At 44.0% G+C, this 18889-nt stretch overlaps 1 protein-coding gene across 1 annotated transcript in view; it reads left to right on the forward strand.

Moving 5' to 3' along the window:
- The first annotated feature begins 438 nt into the window (after positions 1 to 438).
- Positions 439 to 18889, forward strand: part of CIROP (ciliated left-right organizer metallopeptidase) — a 37768-nt gene continuing 19317 nt past the window's right edge. Inside the window, exons 1-6 of the mRNA XM_082243367.1 lie at positions 439 to 888; positions 5683 to 5776; positions 7659 to 7710; positions 7794 to 7940; positions 9792 to 9917; positions 14219 to 14303. Coding sequence (XP_082099493.1) covers positions 600 to 888; positions 5683 to 5776; positions 7659 to 7710; positions 7794 to 7940; positions 9792 to 9917; positions 14219 to 14303 — 793 coding nt within the window. The 5' untranslated portion in view covers positions 439 to 599. The remainder of the gene's footprint in view (positions 889 to 5682; positions 5777 to 7658; positions 7711 to 7793; positions 7941 to 9791; positions 9918 to 14218; positions 14304 to 18889) is intronic.

Below are 18889 nucleotides of genomic sequence, written 5' to 3' on the forward strand. Positions count from 1 at the left end.
TTGGTGTTCGTCCCTCCGTTTTTTTTCGTTGAAAATGTCGGGATCGGCTGCTGAAAGTTGTGTACACACTAGGCGAAAATCGGATGATTTCACATCGGGCGGTAATTTTCGGCAGATTTTCTACTAGTGTGTACCCTGCTTAACACATGTTAAGGTTGCAAAATTGTGTTCAGGCGATTTGTTTGTATATTCCAGAAACTCCCCATCATCCATCCCCCTCTTGGTGTCTTTCAGTTTCATGCTCCATGTCCCTTTCATGGTGTCATCCTAGCTCCCCTCCTCTTTCACGCTCTCTGCTCCGCTCTCATGCTCTTTAGATTATTAACTTCCTGAGCAACACAAACCAGTTCTACAACTTTCTGTCTGCCAGTCTCATCCAAAGCCTACAGATGATAGAGAGACAACAAGCAGGAAGGACAGCTGATCACTATATTGGATGAAAGGATGGTGAGCCAGTGTCTGCCTCAATGAAGCATCTAGCAAAAAAAAAAAATGGTCATGGCAATTGCAGTAAACAACATGAATCTCCATTAATGGTTTTGTAGACATTTGTCGGTGTTAAGCTTTGTTACCATTTTATTCAAGTATTTTCCCCACCAATGTCCATTTTTGCATGTTTCCTGTGGTTTACTGTAATGATAAGGCTGTGTTGTTCCCTGTGCCTCCATGATACTGTACAAAGAGACACTCAAGTGGTGTCTCCTCCAGATGCCTCCACCCAAGTTAGAAGACTAGTTAGCCGAGCCGCAACATGGGCACCTCATTTGCCACTTAGAGTGACTCCCTGGTATTTACCAGGTGAAAGTGCCCTTCTTACCCAACTACAGGTATCTCAACTGCTGACAGCCATGAAAGAAGTCATCAAGACCATCAGCAATATGTTATCAGGTGAGACTCAGACTATGGTACAATGCTAGACTAGTTATAGAACGATGTTTTCCAGCTTTTGGTGCTTTCCCAATCTATTACCAGAACCACAGATTAAAGCCCCGTACACACGATCAGATTATCGAACGATCTGTCGTCCGTTTTTTGTGGCATGCTGGTCTGATGTGGAAAGTGAAGAGGTTATTTTCATACGAATTTTCCCGTATGACAGAATTCTACTTCAGAAGTGATGTCATGTGTTGGATTGTTTTGTATATGTTCTTTCGTCTCTGAGCATGCCTAGTCTTGCTCTTAAGATTTTTTTCCGTCGAAATCTGTACTAATGAGACGACAATCGGACGTTGTATTACGGACAACAAAAATTTTATAGCCTGCACATCAGGATTTTGTCAGCCGAAAAGTCGGAGTTGGCTGTCGAAAGCACCATACTAACAATCCGAAAATCGGCAGATCGGTCGTCGGACGAATTTTTCCTACAGATTTCTTATCGTGTGTACGGGCCTTAAAAAATTAGTCTGCTTCTTTTAAATTGTTCTAATTACCAGCTTAAGGGCTCTTTCAGACGGCCGCTCCGCTGTTCTTATCCGCTGCGGGACTTTTTTTTTTTTTTTTCACGGAGCGGATGACACTTGTGTCATCCGCTCTGTGTGCCCGCATATCATCCCATCCGTTTGCGGATGATATGCGGACATAATGCAAGTCTATGGGCATTGCGGATGTCAGCGGATGACACAGCTGACATCCGATTTTGCTTCCTTTCCGTTTTTTACACGGAGGAAAAATAGGGTTCTGTTCCGTTCCAAAAAACGGAACAGAACTGAAAGGAAGAAAATCGGATGTCAGCGGATGGTATTCCCCTGACATCCGCAATGCCATTGACTTACATTATGTCTGCAAATCATCTGCAAAAAAATAGGATGATTTGCGGACAAGCGGAGCGGCCGTGTGAAAGAGCCCTAAGAATTTTACTTAACTAGAATTTTGGAAAACATGCCGCGCTGGCAAGCACTGAGGACTAAAGCCTTGCTACACACAATGGGATTATTGGACGAATGATCGTCCGTTTTTTTCTTTTTGCATGCTAGTCTCCATATCAAAAACGAATAGGTTACTAAAGTACGAAAATTCTCTTATGACAGAAAGTGATGTAATGTATTTGTATTGTATTTTCGGGCGAAAACTGTACTGATTAACCCCCCCCCCCCTTTTATGATTGCGATAACAGCACTGCGTTACTTTACCTAACAAGTGCGACGATGTACCCAAAAAAAATTGATGTTTCTTTTTCTTACAAATAGAACTTTCTTATGGTGGTATTTGATCACCTTTGCATTTTTTCTTTTATGCGCGATAAACAAAAGAAGACTGACGATTTTGAAAAAATAAATATTTTTTACTTTATGCTATAAACAAAATATCCAAAGGAAAAATGTAAAAAATCCAATTTTTTCATCAATTTAGGCCAATATGTATTCTGCTACATGTTTTTGGTAAAAATAAATTACAATAAGTGTATATTGGTAGGTTTGCGCAAAAGTTATAGCTTCTACAAACTATGGGATATATTTATGCAATGTTATTTTTTTTATTGTTTTTACTAGTAATGGCGGCTTTTTTTTTTTGTGGGATTGCAACATTGCGGCGGACAAATTTGCCACTAAGTGACACTTTTTGGGGACCAGTGACACCAATACAGTGATCAGTGCTAAAAAAAATGCACTGTCACTGTACTAATGACTCTGGCAGGGAAGGGGTCAACATCAGGGGCGATCAAAGGGTTAAATGTGCTCCTAGGGAGTGCTATCTAACTGTGCGGGGGATGCTTTGACTGGGGGAAGACAGATATCTGAGGTCCTGCTTAGCAGAAACACAAGATCTCCATCTTCCCCTCTCACAGGATGGCGGTCTGCCTTGTTTACATAGGCAGACCACTGTTCTGCCTCTCCCATGAACAATCAGGGGATGCCAGTGAACATCAGGTCCGCCGGACCCGCTGATTGCCTCCCGCTGCGTCCAATTACAGGTACGTGATTTTGCGTAGGGGGGCCTCCCTGCCGCAGTATATCTGTGTGTGTGGCGGTCCGGAAGGAGTTAATCAAAAAGCGTACGATTTCTTTTCGTGTTTGTCCCTTCAGAAAAGCTGTGTACTAACGATCAGATTATCATACAATCGTTTTCGAAAGTGGTGTTTTTTGTACGATATTCTGATCATGTGTATGTGGCTTACGGCTGGCCATACACTGGTAGATCTTCCGATGAACATTCATACAACAACTCTCAGTACATTTGACGGCTTGATGAATGTCCTTTGAAAGAAGTTCAACATTTCGCTGACTTTGAACGCTCAATTTTAGAGCGAATGAAAACCACATTCACTGTTAGAAATGTGTTCGTTTGAGAAAAAATTTCCATTCTGCCCCTTCGGAATTTCTTGCCACCACAGTCAAAAATGAACATCGATTTGACACCACTAATGGTTAGAAAATAAAATAAATGTCCTTAACATTACAAATTTAGAAGGAAATTCTACTAGTACATGGCCAACTAAAGCGTAACTCCACTTTTGTTGCGAAAAAAACATTCCCCTCTGGGTGATCTATGTACATTGCAACATTTTAACAACCTTTGTTGCAGATTGCTGCTTTTTGTTATTCTGAAGAAATCCCTGTGTGTTTCTCTGTGCCCATGTGGGAAAGTGAGTCAAATGGTTGTGGTTTCATAATTATCAATCAGCTGCAGCAGCTGCAGAACACCAGTGAGTAAAGCTGCTGGGTCTGCATCACTTTAGACGTGTTCCTACTGGGTGTATCTCACTAAAAATGACATTTTTGTTGCAGGGGATGCCAGAAATCTGACTTGTATCTTAGGCAGACTTTTGGGAAATTCAGTGAGCCAATCACAGAAGCAGGAAATTATGTTTCTGGGGTGTGGTCAGTACACATTCTGTGTACAGAACAGCTCCAGGTAGCCATATTGTATTGTATTTTCAGAAAATTACAGAGCTGCAGATTGAAAAGGAAAGGTCATTTTTAATACCATAAAATAATAATATGATTTGTGTTGCAATTGTATACGTTATATTATTTTTTCTTTATTTGCTATTTTTTTTTTCCCATGAAAGTGGGGTTACCCTTTAAGCTGAGCTGTATGAAGTTCCTTATTCATTTGTAAATAGAATATGCCGCCTTGTTTATCAATATGAAGTTCACTCTTTTAAACAGGATAAATGACATTTCTTTTTCCTACAGTAAGTAGGTATATCAGCAGCCCTATATAATTTGTTATCTATCTGGTTCAAGGTCATGCTCCTGTATGCAGTTTCTCAGAAATATATAAAACTGTAAAACATACTTACATATGCATATTTTAAGACTATGTAGCAAAATCGAAAGCTAGGTACATTTAACAAATGGATTCATTTTATAAGGTCCTAATGTGTGGTAAACACCTGTGTCTGATGACATAAAAGAAACAGCTAAAGGGCCATACACACTATAAGATTTTCTGAAGACTTTTTCCTTCAGATTTACCTTTTCTATGTAGTGCAAGGGCCTGCCAGATTGCATACACATTGAAAGTGTTTAGGTTTGACCTCATATTATATGGTTTTGGTAAATCTAAAGGAAAAAGTCTTCAGAAAATCTTATAGTCTGTATGGCCCATTAGGGTCCGTGCAAACTGACTTAAAAAAATGCCAGTGCTCTTGGCAGAAAAAAAAAAAAACGCAAATTTTGAGCATATTTTTTACTAGGGATTAGGCACCTTTAGCGTTTTTTTTTTTTTTCTGCCAGAAAATTGCTGTCAAAAACGCAAACCAGAAGGTTTTTTACTTCCTGCCTCCAAATGTTGAGCTTAAAATATGCCTGTAAAGCCCCGTACACACGTACCAATCGTCGACCGAACGATCGGCCGCCTTTTGTCCCCGGGCTATCGTGTCCGCTGAAAAGTGCAAAAGACTGCACACGAATTTTGTCCGCCAACAACAGCCGACTGCAGAAGTGATGTCATGTGATGGTTAACTTTCCCTGTGTTTTTTCTTTTCTGAGCATGCCCAGTCTTGCAAATCTGCTGTCTGTCAGCCGAAATCTGTACTGACTGGCGAACAATCGGCCGTTCTGGTGTCGGCATACAAAAATTTTAATGCTTGCACGACAGATTCTGTTCGGCCGAAAGTGCGCTGTCGGTTGTCGGAAGCATCATACTAACAAGCCGAAAATCGGCCGATCGGTCGTCGGCCGAATCTTTTCGGCCGACAATCTGCACATGTGTACGGGCCTTAATCGTCCTAATGTGCATGGACACAGGATAACATTAGCTGCTTCTACTGGCAAAATGCTAAACTCCTCTAGAATCAGCGTTTTTTTTTAAGCCACGGACCTTAAATCTAAAAAATTGTAAGATAAAATTACAGCTTTAGCCCCAGTTCACACCAAATATGGCTTTGAAATTGGGCTACTTCAGTGCGATTTAAAGGGTGCCTGTCAGTGCAAATTCATGTGCGGCTTGTCGAAATCTGTGTGACTTCATGCACAGATTTTTATGTTCAAGTCACACATGAATTTACCATAATTAGTGCAGGAACCTTTTCCAAATCGGTGCAAGTCAGGGCCGCACCGATTTGAAGGGTTAAAATCGCATGACAAGTCGCACCCTGCCTATGGAACCCATAGACAGGGTGCGACTGGCCATGCGATTTTAACCTGTTAAATTGCATGACAAGTTGCACCAATGTGAACCAGGGCTTATTCTATAAACTGCAGGTTGCACATATGAAGAATGTTTTGTATCTTGCAGTTCGTAGACGGGAAGGACCATTACTCCTGAATCGTGATATAAATAGATATTGTCGTTCTGTCTGGGGTGATCCCTCGCTTCCCAATTATAAAAGGTAAGCCAAAGTTTCTGCTATTTCATTCTGCTTATTTTGTCAAAACGTGATTTACCATCCCTATTAGCAACAAAAAATATAAATATAAACATAATTACTCTACACAGGGCCCAGTTTATCATTAGGTACAGTACCCCTGTGCCCCTAGGTGGCAGACGCAAAGAGTCAAATTGTCCCTGTATCAATATTGACATGACTTTTTTTTTTTTTTTTTAATAAGTTTACATACACATTATTATCAGATTTAGAGCCAGGTTAGGACCAGAAAAACAGGTAACTGTTTTGCGTGATGCGAGTAGGATGAACGCCAAAAGTTTGTGGCTACAGGCTCTAGTGATGGAAATTTGGCACTGACTGTACACATAAATTTTGCACTTTCAATACAATGTGTGTATACAAGGAAATGATTTTCAACTGCCATTTTACTGCACCGAAAATGTTAATAATGATTCATATAATCCAATAGCAAGTAAAGCTACATGTTGGATATGCAGTAAAAAAAAAAAAAAACTGCAGCAAGTACTGTATATTGCGTTTCCTGTAGAAGCCTAGTACTTGCTTTTGTTGTGTACTATGGCCTACAGCAGTGGTTCTCAACCTTTCTTTAGTCAAGGCACCATTTAACCACTTCCGGACCGTACTATATAAATACTGCAACGGGAGGCCTGGCCACGCACATTCACGTTTAGGTACGTGATTTTGTGCACGGGTTCTTGGGGGCACATTTTTTGTTCAAATGTGTTGGTCTTTTTTTGTTTATAGCGCAAAAAATAAATAACCGCAGAATTGATCAAATACCACCAAAAGAAAGCTCTATTTGTGGGAAAAAATAAATTTTATTTGGGTACAGCCTTGCACGACCGTGCAATTTTCAGTTAAAGCAGTGGTTCTCAACTCCGGTCCTCGGGACCCACCAACAGGCCAGGTTTGCAAGATAACTAAATTACATCACAGGTGATCTAATTTGCTGCTCAGTGATTGCAGTATTCTAGTCTGCATCCCCCAAGGTAATACTTAAAATCTGGCCTGTTAGTGGGTCCCGAGGACCGGAATTGAGAACCACTGAGTTAAAGCAACACAATGCTGTATCGCAAAAAAAAAAGGCATGGTCATTAACGGGGTAAAACCTTCCAGAGCTGAAGTGGTTAAAATTATAGGCAATCTCAAGGCACCCTTTAAAATTAAGGAGAGTCTCGAGGCACCCCATTCTAAAATGTAAAAGAACGAATCTAATAACAATACATAATGCAGCAACATCCACACATGTAGGACATCCAACGTTAGAGGGGATTTATTCTTCCAAATCAAATACACTTTTGTACACTGGTATACGGACTAGTATTCCAATGTTTCCCTTCTCCTTCAATTTCTCTCCATAAGTAAGCTAATGTCACCCCAGTGCTGAGGGAGAGGGGCAGGGGAGGGTCAAGCATGGATGCTGTGGAGGGGACACACATCCTCCTTATCAACTGATGACAATGAAAACCCCTGGATTTGTGTAACTAAAAGGCATTGAGGCTTGATTCACCTGCTGGCTTGTATACAATGTTTTAAACATTTTTAGGCATTTTGCCAAGGCACCCCTGAAGAAACCTGAAGGCACCCCAGGGTACATGGGCGACCTGGTTGAAAAGGGCTGGTCTAGAATAGACCAGACTAATGACAGTTGACATCTTTTCCTACAGGCAACAAGCATTTCAACGTAATTTTTATATAAGGGCCCTCTAGTTCCTCCTGTTTTGAACTGTACTGTAACTGTATTGTCTTCCCTCAAATTGTAAAGCGCTGCGCAAACTGTTGGCGCTATATAAATCTTGTATAATAAAAATAATAATAAGTAATAAACCTGTGCTACTACTGATTGCGTATGTCTCTTTCTCAGGTGTGGATCTCGAGACAGCTCTTACCATGGAGAAAGATGTCTAGATGTCTTGGTATGAGTGTTGGAGTGGTAATAGCAGTGATATTATCAGCTGGAATGTTAATAGCACATACATTAATATATCTATGTTTGTAGATACCAGAATCCCATCTCTATGGATATGAAGTGTGGCCAATGAATGGGACAGAACCAATTTATGAAATACCAGATGGCTCCGGTGTTCCTGATACTGATTTCTTGCTGTATGTGAGGGTGGCCCAGACAGAAAAATGTGCATTAAAGGTAAAAAAAAATTCTGGGGTCAGGAGTGCATAATGCACAGAGCGCAGGGGTCAGGAGTGCCTAACGCACAGAGCGCCAGAGTTAGGAGTTTGTAATGCACAGAGTGCCAGGTTCAGGAGCGGTACATATCCAAACCCCCCCCCAGTACAGATCTCCCCCCCCCCCAGGTATGGATTCCACCATTACAGATACCCCTTAATACAGATGCTCCCCAGCCAATACAGTCTCTCCCCTCCATGAAATAAAACACACTCACCAGTTTACAGTGAGAGGAAGTCCTCCCTCAGCAGTGTAATGTGACTGGAGCCTGAGGAGTAGAGGAAAGCTTACTTCCCTCTGAACTGCAGCTGCCTCTGTTTAGACCTGACCGGCAAAAGGACCAGCGGTTTCAATGCTTTGGTTGCACACAAACTGCACTAGATGCTGCCCCACAGATGGGGGAGGGGTGGACCCCCTTATCCCCCCCATATGCTGCACCACAGATAAGGGGGTGGGGTTGGACCCCCTTATCCCCCCCTATATGCTGCACCACAGATGGGGGGGGGGTGGGGTTGGACCCCCTTACCCCCCCCCTTATCTACGCCCTTGTGAGTGTCATATTCCTGGTGGAAAAATGTAGTTGCTACGTTCCTTGCATGGATTGTAGGAAAGCCAGCCTTATCTCTGTTTTAAAATTACAAGAGATACATTCAATATTTAAACTAGACCTGGCAGGTATGGGATTCTTGTGTAGTCACCAGAAACAGAGGGCTCATTCCCACACCTCGTTCAAAACACACTGGGTGTGCAATCTGTTGCGGGTGTCAATGTATTCCTAACGACACCCCAAATGCAGATCGCAAACGTAGTGCGTTTGCCCACACAGGATCAAAGAGTACTGCAGTATAATTGGTGCCATCCAGTGCAATTTCAGCCCATTCAAATGAATGGGTTAATAATCGCACCGCTCTGAATCACACAGGAACATGGTCTGCGTTCCTGTGCGGTTCAGGTGGCCCTGAGAGATGTAAAAAAAACTGTTGGGTTGTTTCACTCTTCAGCATCTGTAAAAAAAAAAAATATATATATATTAGTTTTGGGTAGGCTGACCTTTACATTTTTTTTACATAGTTTTATTACTATAATGGCATTGTTTAACTAAAAGGTCTTGCAATTACAAATTTTTTTCAAACTTGCCACTTATAATGTACTCAAAAAACTACAACAAATATATTTAAGTACCTAACTGAAAAATCATATTTACTATAAGAAATCATACAAAATCCAACAACCTGCACTAAGTCACTGCTTGTCATAAAAAAGCTCTGCACTAATAAGATGACAAATAATTATAGTTGCTTGGGGACTCACAGACCTTCAAGTGCAGTAACACAAACCAACCAATTCCCCCAGCTATTTAAATTATGTGATAGAAAAAAGCAAATGCATTCTTGCTGATCACGAACCATCTTATATAGCTCCCTCTAGAGTGCATCTGTATTTACTGCCTCGGCACAGGTCTGATCAGTTTGGCTTGTGTACAACCTAACTTTCTTCTGTTGCCACTTTTAATAAGTCGCAATGTGAAAACTTAGTTTAACCCTGTTTTGTAAATGAGATACATTAATAGAGCTCTCATTTATTTAATACAGGTACTTATATAACACTGTCAATTTACGCAGTGCTTTAAATATACTGTATATTGTACATTCACATCAGTCCCTGCCCTCCCTCAAGGAGCTTACAATCTAAAGTCCCTAACTCACGTTTATACATACTTGGGCCAATTCAGACAGGAGACAATTAACCTACCTACTTGATATCCATTCTTATTTATTGTGAGCCATGTCGATTTTGTGTTGTATTTTTCAGCCCATAGTTATTGCTTATGCGTCGTACTGTCAGCTGGACCACATAGGTCGTCCTATTGCTGGAGTCATTGTGTTCTGTCCAAAGCGCATTCGGGAGGGAGTATTCCAGCATCATCACATCGTACAGGTATGACAAGTAAATATCCCCTGCGTTTAAAAGGTGCATGTAGGCCAGAGAGGCATTGGCTGTATCATAAGCATCAAAGGTCTTGCTGCCCGCTCTGGATGATGGGTATCCACACAAACTGAAAGCGAAAAGACAAGAGAAGGGCGCACCGACCTAGTGCAATACCATAAGATATTTATAAAAAAATAGGTAAAACAACATATATTCTACTTACAAGAGTACGCTATAAACAAACGAAAAACAGAGAGTCCCTTCAGCTGTCCAGAGACCACAGGGCCATAATGCTTAGTTGTAACAGGCAAGCTTAAAGGTGACTAACGCATTTTGAGGGAGAACCCTCTTCCTCAGAGCCATGATTGACAATGAACAATCTTTTATTTTTTTATTTTTTTATTTGCTATACAGAGTCAGAGTTTGAGTTTAGAGGTTTCTGTTTTTTTTTATTTATATATATATATATATATTTTTTTTTTTGTTTATATTTATTTGTATTTTCATTTTTTATTTTCCATTTCATTTTTTTTTCTTTCCTCTAATTGGTCTACAAATTGCATTTTAAGTATCCATTTGAAGAGTTGTTATTAATTATTTATTCATTTATTAATTTATTTCACACTCTTTTTTGCTTGTTTATAGCGTACTCTTGTGAGTAGAATATATGTTGTTTTAACTATTTTTTAATAAATATCTTATGGTATTGCACTAGGACAGTGCGCCCTCCTCTTGCCTTTTCACATTGTACAGGTATGGCAGCCACATCTGACCACTTTCAAAAAGTTCTCAGTAAATTTCCACAATTTGTATCTTAAAGCCTAAATTTACATTAAAAAAAAAATGAAATAAGCACAAGGGACATAACTTACCTTCAGTGTGTTGTGTCCCTTGTGCTAGTTTAACAGAAATCTTCCTCCTCTGGTGCGGCATTAAGAGTGCCTGACTATGTCCGCTATTTCTGCCTAGTTCCTCCATTCATAGAAGTCATACTACAGCTTTTGTGAATGAAAGAGGATCTATGAATAAAGCCTTTGTAGTTCATACTTGTAGTCTATTTATTCACAGAACACTGTGAACCAATGACACAGCTGTGCAGCTCTTTTCAAAAAGTGACAGCTAGTATGGGGAACTTCTCCCTGTACTGCTGTCACAGCAAGCGCTCGGATTGCTGAGCCTCTTCGGGAGCAGGAACATGTAACAGGTTCCACCCTAAAAACAGATGAAACATGTAACATGTTCCTGAAGCTGAACTTATCCTTTAGGCCGGGTTCACATATGTGCGGCCGTGGGTTCGTGCCTGGGGTCCGGTGCCTGTCTGTTCACCAGTTCAGGTGCGAATCAGGTCAGAATTTTTGCCCAAATTTGCACCTGAACCAACCCCAAAGACACACAGGACCCTTCTGCAATCCGGACTGCAGCCGCCTTGGACATGTGTGAACTGGCTCCAATGAGAGCCGGTCACACTCGACTGTCATGTAAATCGGATGCGGAGAAACCCACATCCAATTCACATATATGTGAACCCAGCCTTAAAGTGGAACTATACTCATCTTCTATCCAGAGCTGCAGTCTCCCGCAGCTCCCATCTTGGCATTGGTGAAATTTGTACACTGAGCTGGGAGTGCATGGATCTTTAATGCATAATGGGGGTGATTTACTATAACTGGTGCACACAGAATCAGGTGCAGCTGTACATAGTAACCAATCGGCTTCTAGGTTTTATTGGCAAAGCTTATTTGAACAAGCTGAAGTTGGAAGCTGATTGGTTGACTGGCACAGCCGAACCAGATACTGTGTGTACCAGTTTTAGCAAAGCTCCCCCTATATGTCTATTCTACATTAAAATCCCACCTGTTTGCCAACTGTTTTTTTTTAATTACTTAAAGCGGAGTTCCACCCAAAAGTGGAAGCCCTGCTTATCTGACTCCTCCCCCCTCCGGTGTCACATTTGGCACCTTTCGGGGGGGGGGGGGGGGGTACCTGCCTTTGACAGGTACCTGTCCCCACTCCTGGGAGATTGCTCCACGGCGTGATCACACAGAAGTTTAGCCCCCTCCTCCCCCCCCCCCCCACGGGCCATTAGGAAAGTGCAGTGTGCTACGCGCATGCACAGTAGGGGACTGCAAGGCTTCGCTGCCGGTTTCCCCTACAGACAATGGCGGCAGCAGCACCTGAGAGCCAATGGAACCATCGGCAAGGGTGCCGACATTGCTGCATTCCAGGACCGGTAAGTGTCCTACCTGAAACTTTTAAGTGAAGTTTACCCCCTAATGGGGGTTGCCACATCATCCCTTTAAACCAGGACACATATTAATTACAAAGGTTCTGAGGCTAATATAATGCACATAAGGCACTAAATGAGTTTAACTACCACCTTAATCAGCCACCGAACCTGTGGGTTTATTTATCACCTTAATCAGCCACCGAACCTGTGGGTTTATTTATCACCTTAATCGGCCACAGAACCTGTGGGTTTATTTATCACCTTAATCGGTCACAGAACCTGTGGGTTTATTTATCACCTTAATCGGCCACAGAACCTGTGGGTTTATTTATCACCTTAATCGTCCACAGAACCTGTGGGTTTATTTATCACCTTAATCAGCTACAGAACCTGTGGGTTTATTTATCACCTTAATCGTCCACAGAACCTGTGGGTTTATTTATCACCTTAATCGGCCACAGAACCTGTGGGTTTATTTATCACCTTAATCGTCCACAGAACCTGTGGGTTTATTTATCACCTTAATCAGCTACAGAACCTGTGGGTTTATTTATCACCTTAATCGTCCACAGAACCTGTGGGTTTATTTATCACCTTAATTGGCCACAGAACCTGTGGGTTTATTTATCACCTTAATCGGCCACAGAACCTGTGGGTTTATTTATCACCTTAATCGGCCACAGAACCTGTGGGTTTATTTATCACCTTAATCGGCCACAGAACCTGTGGGTTTATTTATCACCTTAATCGGTCACAGAACCTGTGGGTTTATTTATCACCTTAATCGGCCACAGAACCTGTGGGTTTATTTATCACCTTAATCGGCCACAGAACCTGTGGGTTTATTTATCACCTTAATCGGCCACAGAACCTGTGGGTTTATTTATCACCTTAATCGGCCACAGAACCTGTGGGTTTATTTATCACCTTAATCGGTCACAGAACCTGTGGGTTTATTTATCACCTTAATCGGCCACAGAACCTGTGGGTTTATTTATCACCTTAATCGGCCACAGAACCTGTGGGTTTTTTTATCACCTTAATCGGCCACAGAACCTGGTGGCAACCCTAGTCCTAATATTAAAAGTCAGCAGCTATAGTATGTGTAGCTACTGACTTTGAATTTTTTGCTTGGGGGGGGGGGGGGGTGCAGAACTTCACTTTAAAGTTTCACTTTAAGTTTAAATGAACAAAATCCAGTTCGGTACATCTATGCAGACATTTTTACTTGTTCATTCTCTTTATTAATGGTTCAATTGCAGAAAAATACTTCTTAATCTCCCAGAATTCCATTGAGCTCCTTATTTCTTGTTTGAGCTGACAATACGGTGCTGATGCGGGACTGAAATGCCATAAAGTGTTGTCAGCCTTACCGGAGTTCTCCCCTGTTGAACTACAGAGCACCTTCCTCTACCCTTATTTCCACAACATAAGGGGGGTGTCCTTTAGTTCAGCTGGGAAGAACTCAAGCAGGGCTGACTTCAATGCAGCAGGGGCACTGTAAGTTTAATATGGGAAATTAGGAGCTTAGTTCATTTCTGGCAGGTCAACGGTTATTTTCCACTACTTGAATCGTTTTCACGCAACAAAACACAGGGAAATGTGTGTGTATTGCAGAGATGTACTGAATATGTTCTTTAAAATTTAGTTCCCGTGAATGACTTGCTTTCTTTGACAACAAGTCAGTGCTAAGCAGGACTAAAGCAGGTAAAAAAAAAGTTAAGCTTCCATGATCCTACATGAGCTGTGCCTTCAATCAGCATGATGCATAGACGATGGGGGATGGGGGATGGGGGGTTGTACTGTAGCTGTTTTCCAATTACAAGGAAAGTAGGTAACGTATTAACTGATTGTATTAAGTGATTTCAACTGTTGCTCACTTCAAAAAGCTATCCTGCTCATTAATTAGTCCGGTGTTCCTCACTTAAGGCACTTCAAAGCAGAATGTAATACATTTATTATGAAAAATAAGCAGGATAAATACTAGTGTATGTGATAGCTTTTGTGGGTTTTACTGTTTTTTTTGCATTTGTCTTCCATGTTGTATTGTTGCAGCTAAATCTTGCTGTGTATCCCACATCAGGTGTCTCTGCATGAGATCCTTCATGCCCTGGGATTCTCTAGCAGCCTCTTTGAGAAATGGATAGACTGCAGTTTTTCACAATACGGTAATGTTGATCCTTTCTCAGTTCTATTCCATACAATACTTGCAAACAGAAACAGATACATTGTATAATTAAAGCGTAACTCCACTTTTATGTTTACTGAGTTCGTAATTCTGTACAGCCAATGTTGTGATTTACATACTTTCTTCACACCACTCAGACAGGCAGGGAACACACATAGGCTAGGTTTAGATTTAGAAGATTGCGGTCGTCTGCCGTCAGATTGCTTTTCAGAAGAGTTTGACAGGTGGCGAGGAGGTAAAATTTTACCGCCCCCCCCTCCCCAACTGGAAATCTAAAAGAGCTTAATTTTCCTGAATAAACAGTTCATCTAAAAAAAAATAGAATATCATCAAATTTACTTCAGTAAATCAATTCAAAAAGTGAAAATCTTATATTATATAGAATCATATACTGTATTTCAAGCATTTCTTTGTTTTAGCTGTGATGATCATGGCTTACGGCTAGTTAAAACCCAAAATTCAAAAATCACTCATCCCAGCAGTTGGGTGTCTCCTGGCCACCATCCTAATATATCATAGAAAAAGAAAAACCCCCCTCAAGGTTGCGGAATTTTAAAGACCAAAAGAACACCACAAACATATATATGTAAAAAAAATGAATTTTTGTAAAATCTTACCTGTAAAATTCCTTTCTCTGAGTCCTCCGACAGTCGCCGCCACTTCATATTCATCACTAATGGGGTTATTGACCTTTGCTCCGCAGGAGTAGCTAGGCAACAAAATTTGTTAATATCAAAGCTTTTAGCATATCCCACCCCTAGGGGGTGGTCCCCTCAGTCAATACCTCCCTGCTTCCTGCATTCCCAACTCAGTTTCAGTAGCATAGCAGTAGAGTACATAAACAAACCCCAAAAGAGGGGCGGGGGCGGCGACTGTCGGAGGACTCAGAGAAAGGAATTTTACAGGTAAGATTTTACAAAAATTCCGTTTTCTCTTACGTCCTCCGACAGTCGCCGCCACTTCATATTCATCACTAATGGGGACGTCCCATAGCAGTGTAGACATGAGGGGTGGGAGAAAACGCAGCCGAGCCCAAGGCAACACAGTACCCACATCAGAGAAAGGAACCGTACCAAAGTAAGAGAACCAACTGGGCAACAGTAAAAAAAAGTGCTCAACAGGAGCAGCAACCCAGGAAAACAAGTAACCTAGGGATAAAGACATCCCAACAGCCAAGGACCCAAAACAAGGGACCCTAAGGCACTGCCGCACTAAGAACTTTGCGGCCAAAGGAAGCATCCGCCAATGCCTGAACATCCACCTTGTAGAATTTGGAGAAGGTGTGAACTGACGACCAAGTCGCCGCCTTACACACCTGGGCCACAGAAGCCTGATGACGATAGGCCCAAGACGTACTCAGAGACCTGGTAGAGTGCGCCTTCACAGGGAAAGGAGGAACCTTCCCCTTCAAAGCATAGGCTTGCACAATGGTCTGTCTGATCCATTTGGCGATGGTCGCAGCCGATGCTGCCATGCCCTCCCGAGGACCCTCTGGAAGAACAAAAAGAGAATCCGACTTGCGAAAGGATTTCGTCGATGACAGGTAAACCCTGATCGCCCTAACAACATCCAAGGAATGCAAAGCCACCTCCCTTGGATGCTTAGGCTTTGCGCAAAGCGAAGGCAAGACAATGTCCTCATTGAGGTGAAATTCCGAGATCCTCTTCGGAAGAAAAGAAGGGTTAGGTCATAAGACCACCTTATCCAAGTGAATCACCAAGTAGGGAGAGCTGCAGGACAAGGCCGCCAGCTCCGATACCCTGCGAGCCGAAGTGATCGCCACCAAAAAGGCAACCTTCTTGGACAATAGAGACAATGAGATCTCCCTGATCTTCTCAAAGGGAGCATGTTGCAACACGGACAGAACAAGGTTCAAGTCCCATGGAGGTAAAGGGTCCCTCCGAGGAGGGGCCAAGTGTCGCACCCCTTGAACAAAGGTGCTAACCAAAGAATTAGACGCCACAGGGCGTTGAAAGAGAACGGCCAGCGCAGAAATCTGACCCTTAATCGTGGCCAACGCCAAACGCTGGTCCACGCCCGTTTGAAGGAAAGTCAACACTCTCGATACCGAGTACGAGCGAGGGAAATACCCCCTGGACTCACACCAGGCAAAATACGCCTTCCAAGTACAGTAGTAAATCTTCCCCGAAGAGGCTTTTCTAGCCTTGATCAAAGTGGGAATGACCTCAGGGGAGAGACCCCTATCCTTCAGGACCTGGCTTTCAACAGCCAGGCCGTTAAAGCCAGCGACTGTAAAGCAGGATGGAAGATCGGTCCTTGAGACAGGAGATCTTCTCGAAGAGGCAGACGCCACGGAGCGTCGACCGCCAGATTCACGAGGTCTGCGTACCAAGACCGGCGAGGCCAGTCTGGCGCCACCAGAATCACCGTGTGCGGTTCCGAGCCCAACCTGCGAAGGAGCCTCGACAGCAGCTGAATCGGTGGAAAGGCATACATCAGACGATACTGATGCCAGGGCGCCACTAACGCGTCTGAGGCGTCTGCCCGAGGATCGCGCGTCCTTGCCACGAACCTTTCCACCTTGTTGTTTAGACGAGACGCGAACAGGTCCACATCTGGGGAACCCCACTTCGCGCACAACATCCGAAAGACATCCGGGTGAAGGGACCATTCTCCCTGGTCCAGGGTCTGGCGACTCAGATAATCCGCCTGCCAGTTCTCCACCCCCAGAATGTGAACTGCAGATATCGCCGGGACGTGCGTCTCGGCCCAAGACAGAATGTCGGCTGCTTCCCGAGCTGCTCGGGCACTCCTGGTGCCCCCTTGGTGGTTGATGTAGGCCACCGCTGTGGCATTGTCCATCTGTACCCGAACTGGACGGCCCTGAAGCCTGTCCGTCCAACGCAGAAGGCAGAGATTTATCGCTCGCAATTCCAGAATGTTGATCGGAAGGGAAGATTCCTCCTCCGACCAAGTTCCCTGGGCGGACAGAACGCCCAGGACACCACCCCAGCCCGACAGGCTGGCATCCGTGGTGATCACCGTCCACGACAAAGGACGAAAGGACTTGCCCCCCGACACCGCCAGGGACTGGAGCCACCACAAAAGACCCCTTCGGGTGAGGAGACTCCGCAGATCCAGAGATTGCGGACGCCCGTCCCACTTGGCCAGGATCTCCGCCTGAAGATCCCGTGTGTGAAACTGGGCGAAGGGAATCGCCTCGAAGGCCGAGACCATCAAACCCAGACACCTCATACACGTCCGGAGGGACGAGCACTGATTGTCCCTGAGGGACCTGACTTTGTTCTGAAGTGTCCGGAGCTCGTCTTCCGGCAGGAAGACCTTCGCTTGAACAGAGTCCAGTATCATCCCCAGGTAGGGAAGACGAACTGACGGACACAACGTTGACTTTGGAAAATTTATCGTCCAACCGAACTCCTGCAGAGTCTGCATCGTGATGGACAGGTCGTGCACCAGGCCCTGACTGGTCGCAGACCGAATCAAGATATCATCCAGATACCCCAAGACAGAGATGCCCTGGGCTCTCAATAAAGCCAGGACCGGCGCAAGCACCTTGGTGAAAACCCGCGGAGCCGAAGCGAGACCGAAGGGTAACGCCACGAATTGGTAATGATCCTCCGCAATGGCGAATCAAAGGTACCTCTGGTGACCCTCAAAAATTGGAATGTGAAGATACGCATCCTTCAAATCGATGGAGGCCATGAATTCCCCCGGAACCAGGGCAGCCACCACCGAGCGCAGGGATTCCATGCGGAACTTGCGAACCCGCACAAAGTGGTTCAGAGCTTTCAAGTCCAGAATCGGACGTACCTTGCCCTCCTTTCTGGGCACAGTGAACAGATTGGAATAGAACCCCCGAAATCTGTCCCGATGAGGCACCGGAACTACCACTCTCTGGGCCCGCAGGTCCCGCACCGCCAGGTGCAGATCCTGCAAGCGCTCCGGAGTCAGTTGAAGGTTTGAGGGGAAAAATCTGCCTGCCGGCCGAGAGAGAAACTCGATCTTGTATCCAGATCGAACGATTTCCTGAACCCACCTGTCCCGAATGCGGTCCAGCCAGGGAGAAACTTGCAATCCTGAGAATCCATGCCCCAGTAAAAGTAGAAAAAAAGGAGTACTGCCCCTTTAAGACCGCGGCGAGCGTAGCCCACCGCACCCTACTGAATACACCGACCCCCACAGGGATAAGAACACTGGGCAAGGAATACAGGAAAAAGAAGAGGTAAAAACCTGGAGAGATCACACAGGCTGCTGCCACCGATCGCTGTCCCAGAGCAAAAGGAAGTGATGCAATGACTGACCGCCCTATAAAGCCTCTGCAAGGCTACACAAACATGGGCGCTCGGCTGAGGATTCCTTAGGCACAGAGAAAATGGCGCCGACATGTGGCCTGATTGATCGCCGCCAAAATGGTGGCGTTTGGTGCCAAAACGCCGCGCCATACCACACAGGACCGGGCACCATAAAATATGCGCAAAAAAATGGCGGGCCACAGTAGCGATCGCCGCACCGCATGTCTAGCCCAGACTGCTTCATGCATACACACAGCAGAGCGGGAGAGCCCCCCCCCTCGCAGCCCACAGA

This window comes from Pelophylax lessonae (genome assembly GCF_965119305.1).
Source record: "Pelophylax lessonae genome assembly, chromosome: 1".
In the NCBI taxonomy this organism is placed as follows: Eukaryota; Metazoa; Chordata; class Amphibia; order Anura; family Ranidae; genus Pelophylax; species Pelophylax lessonae.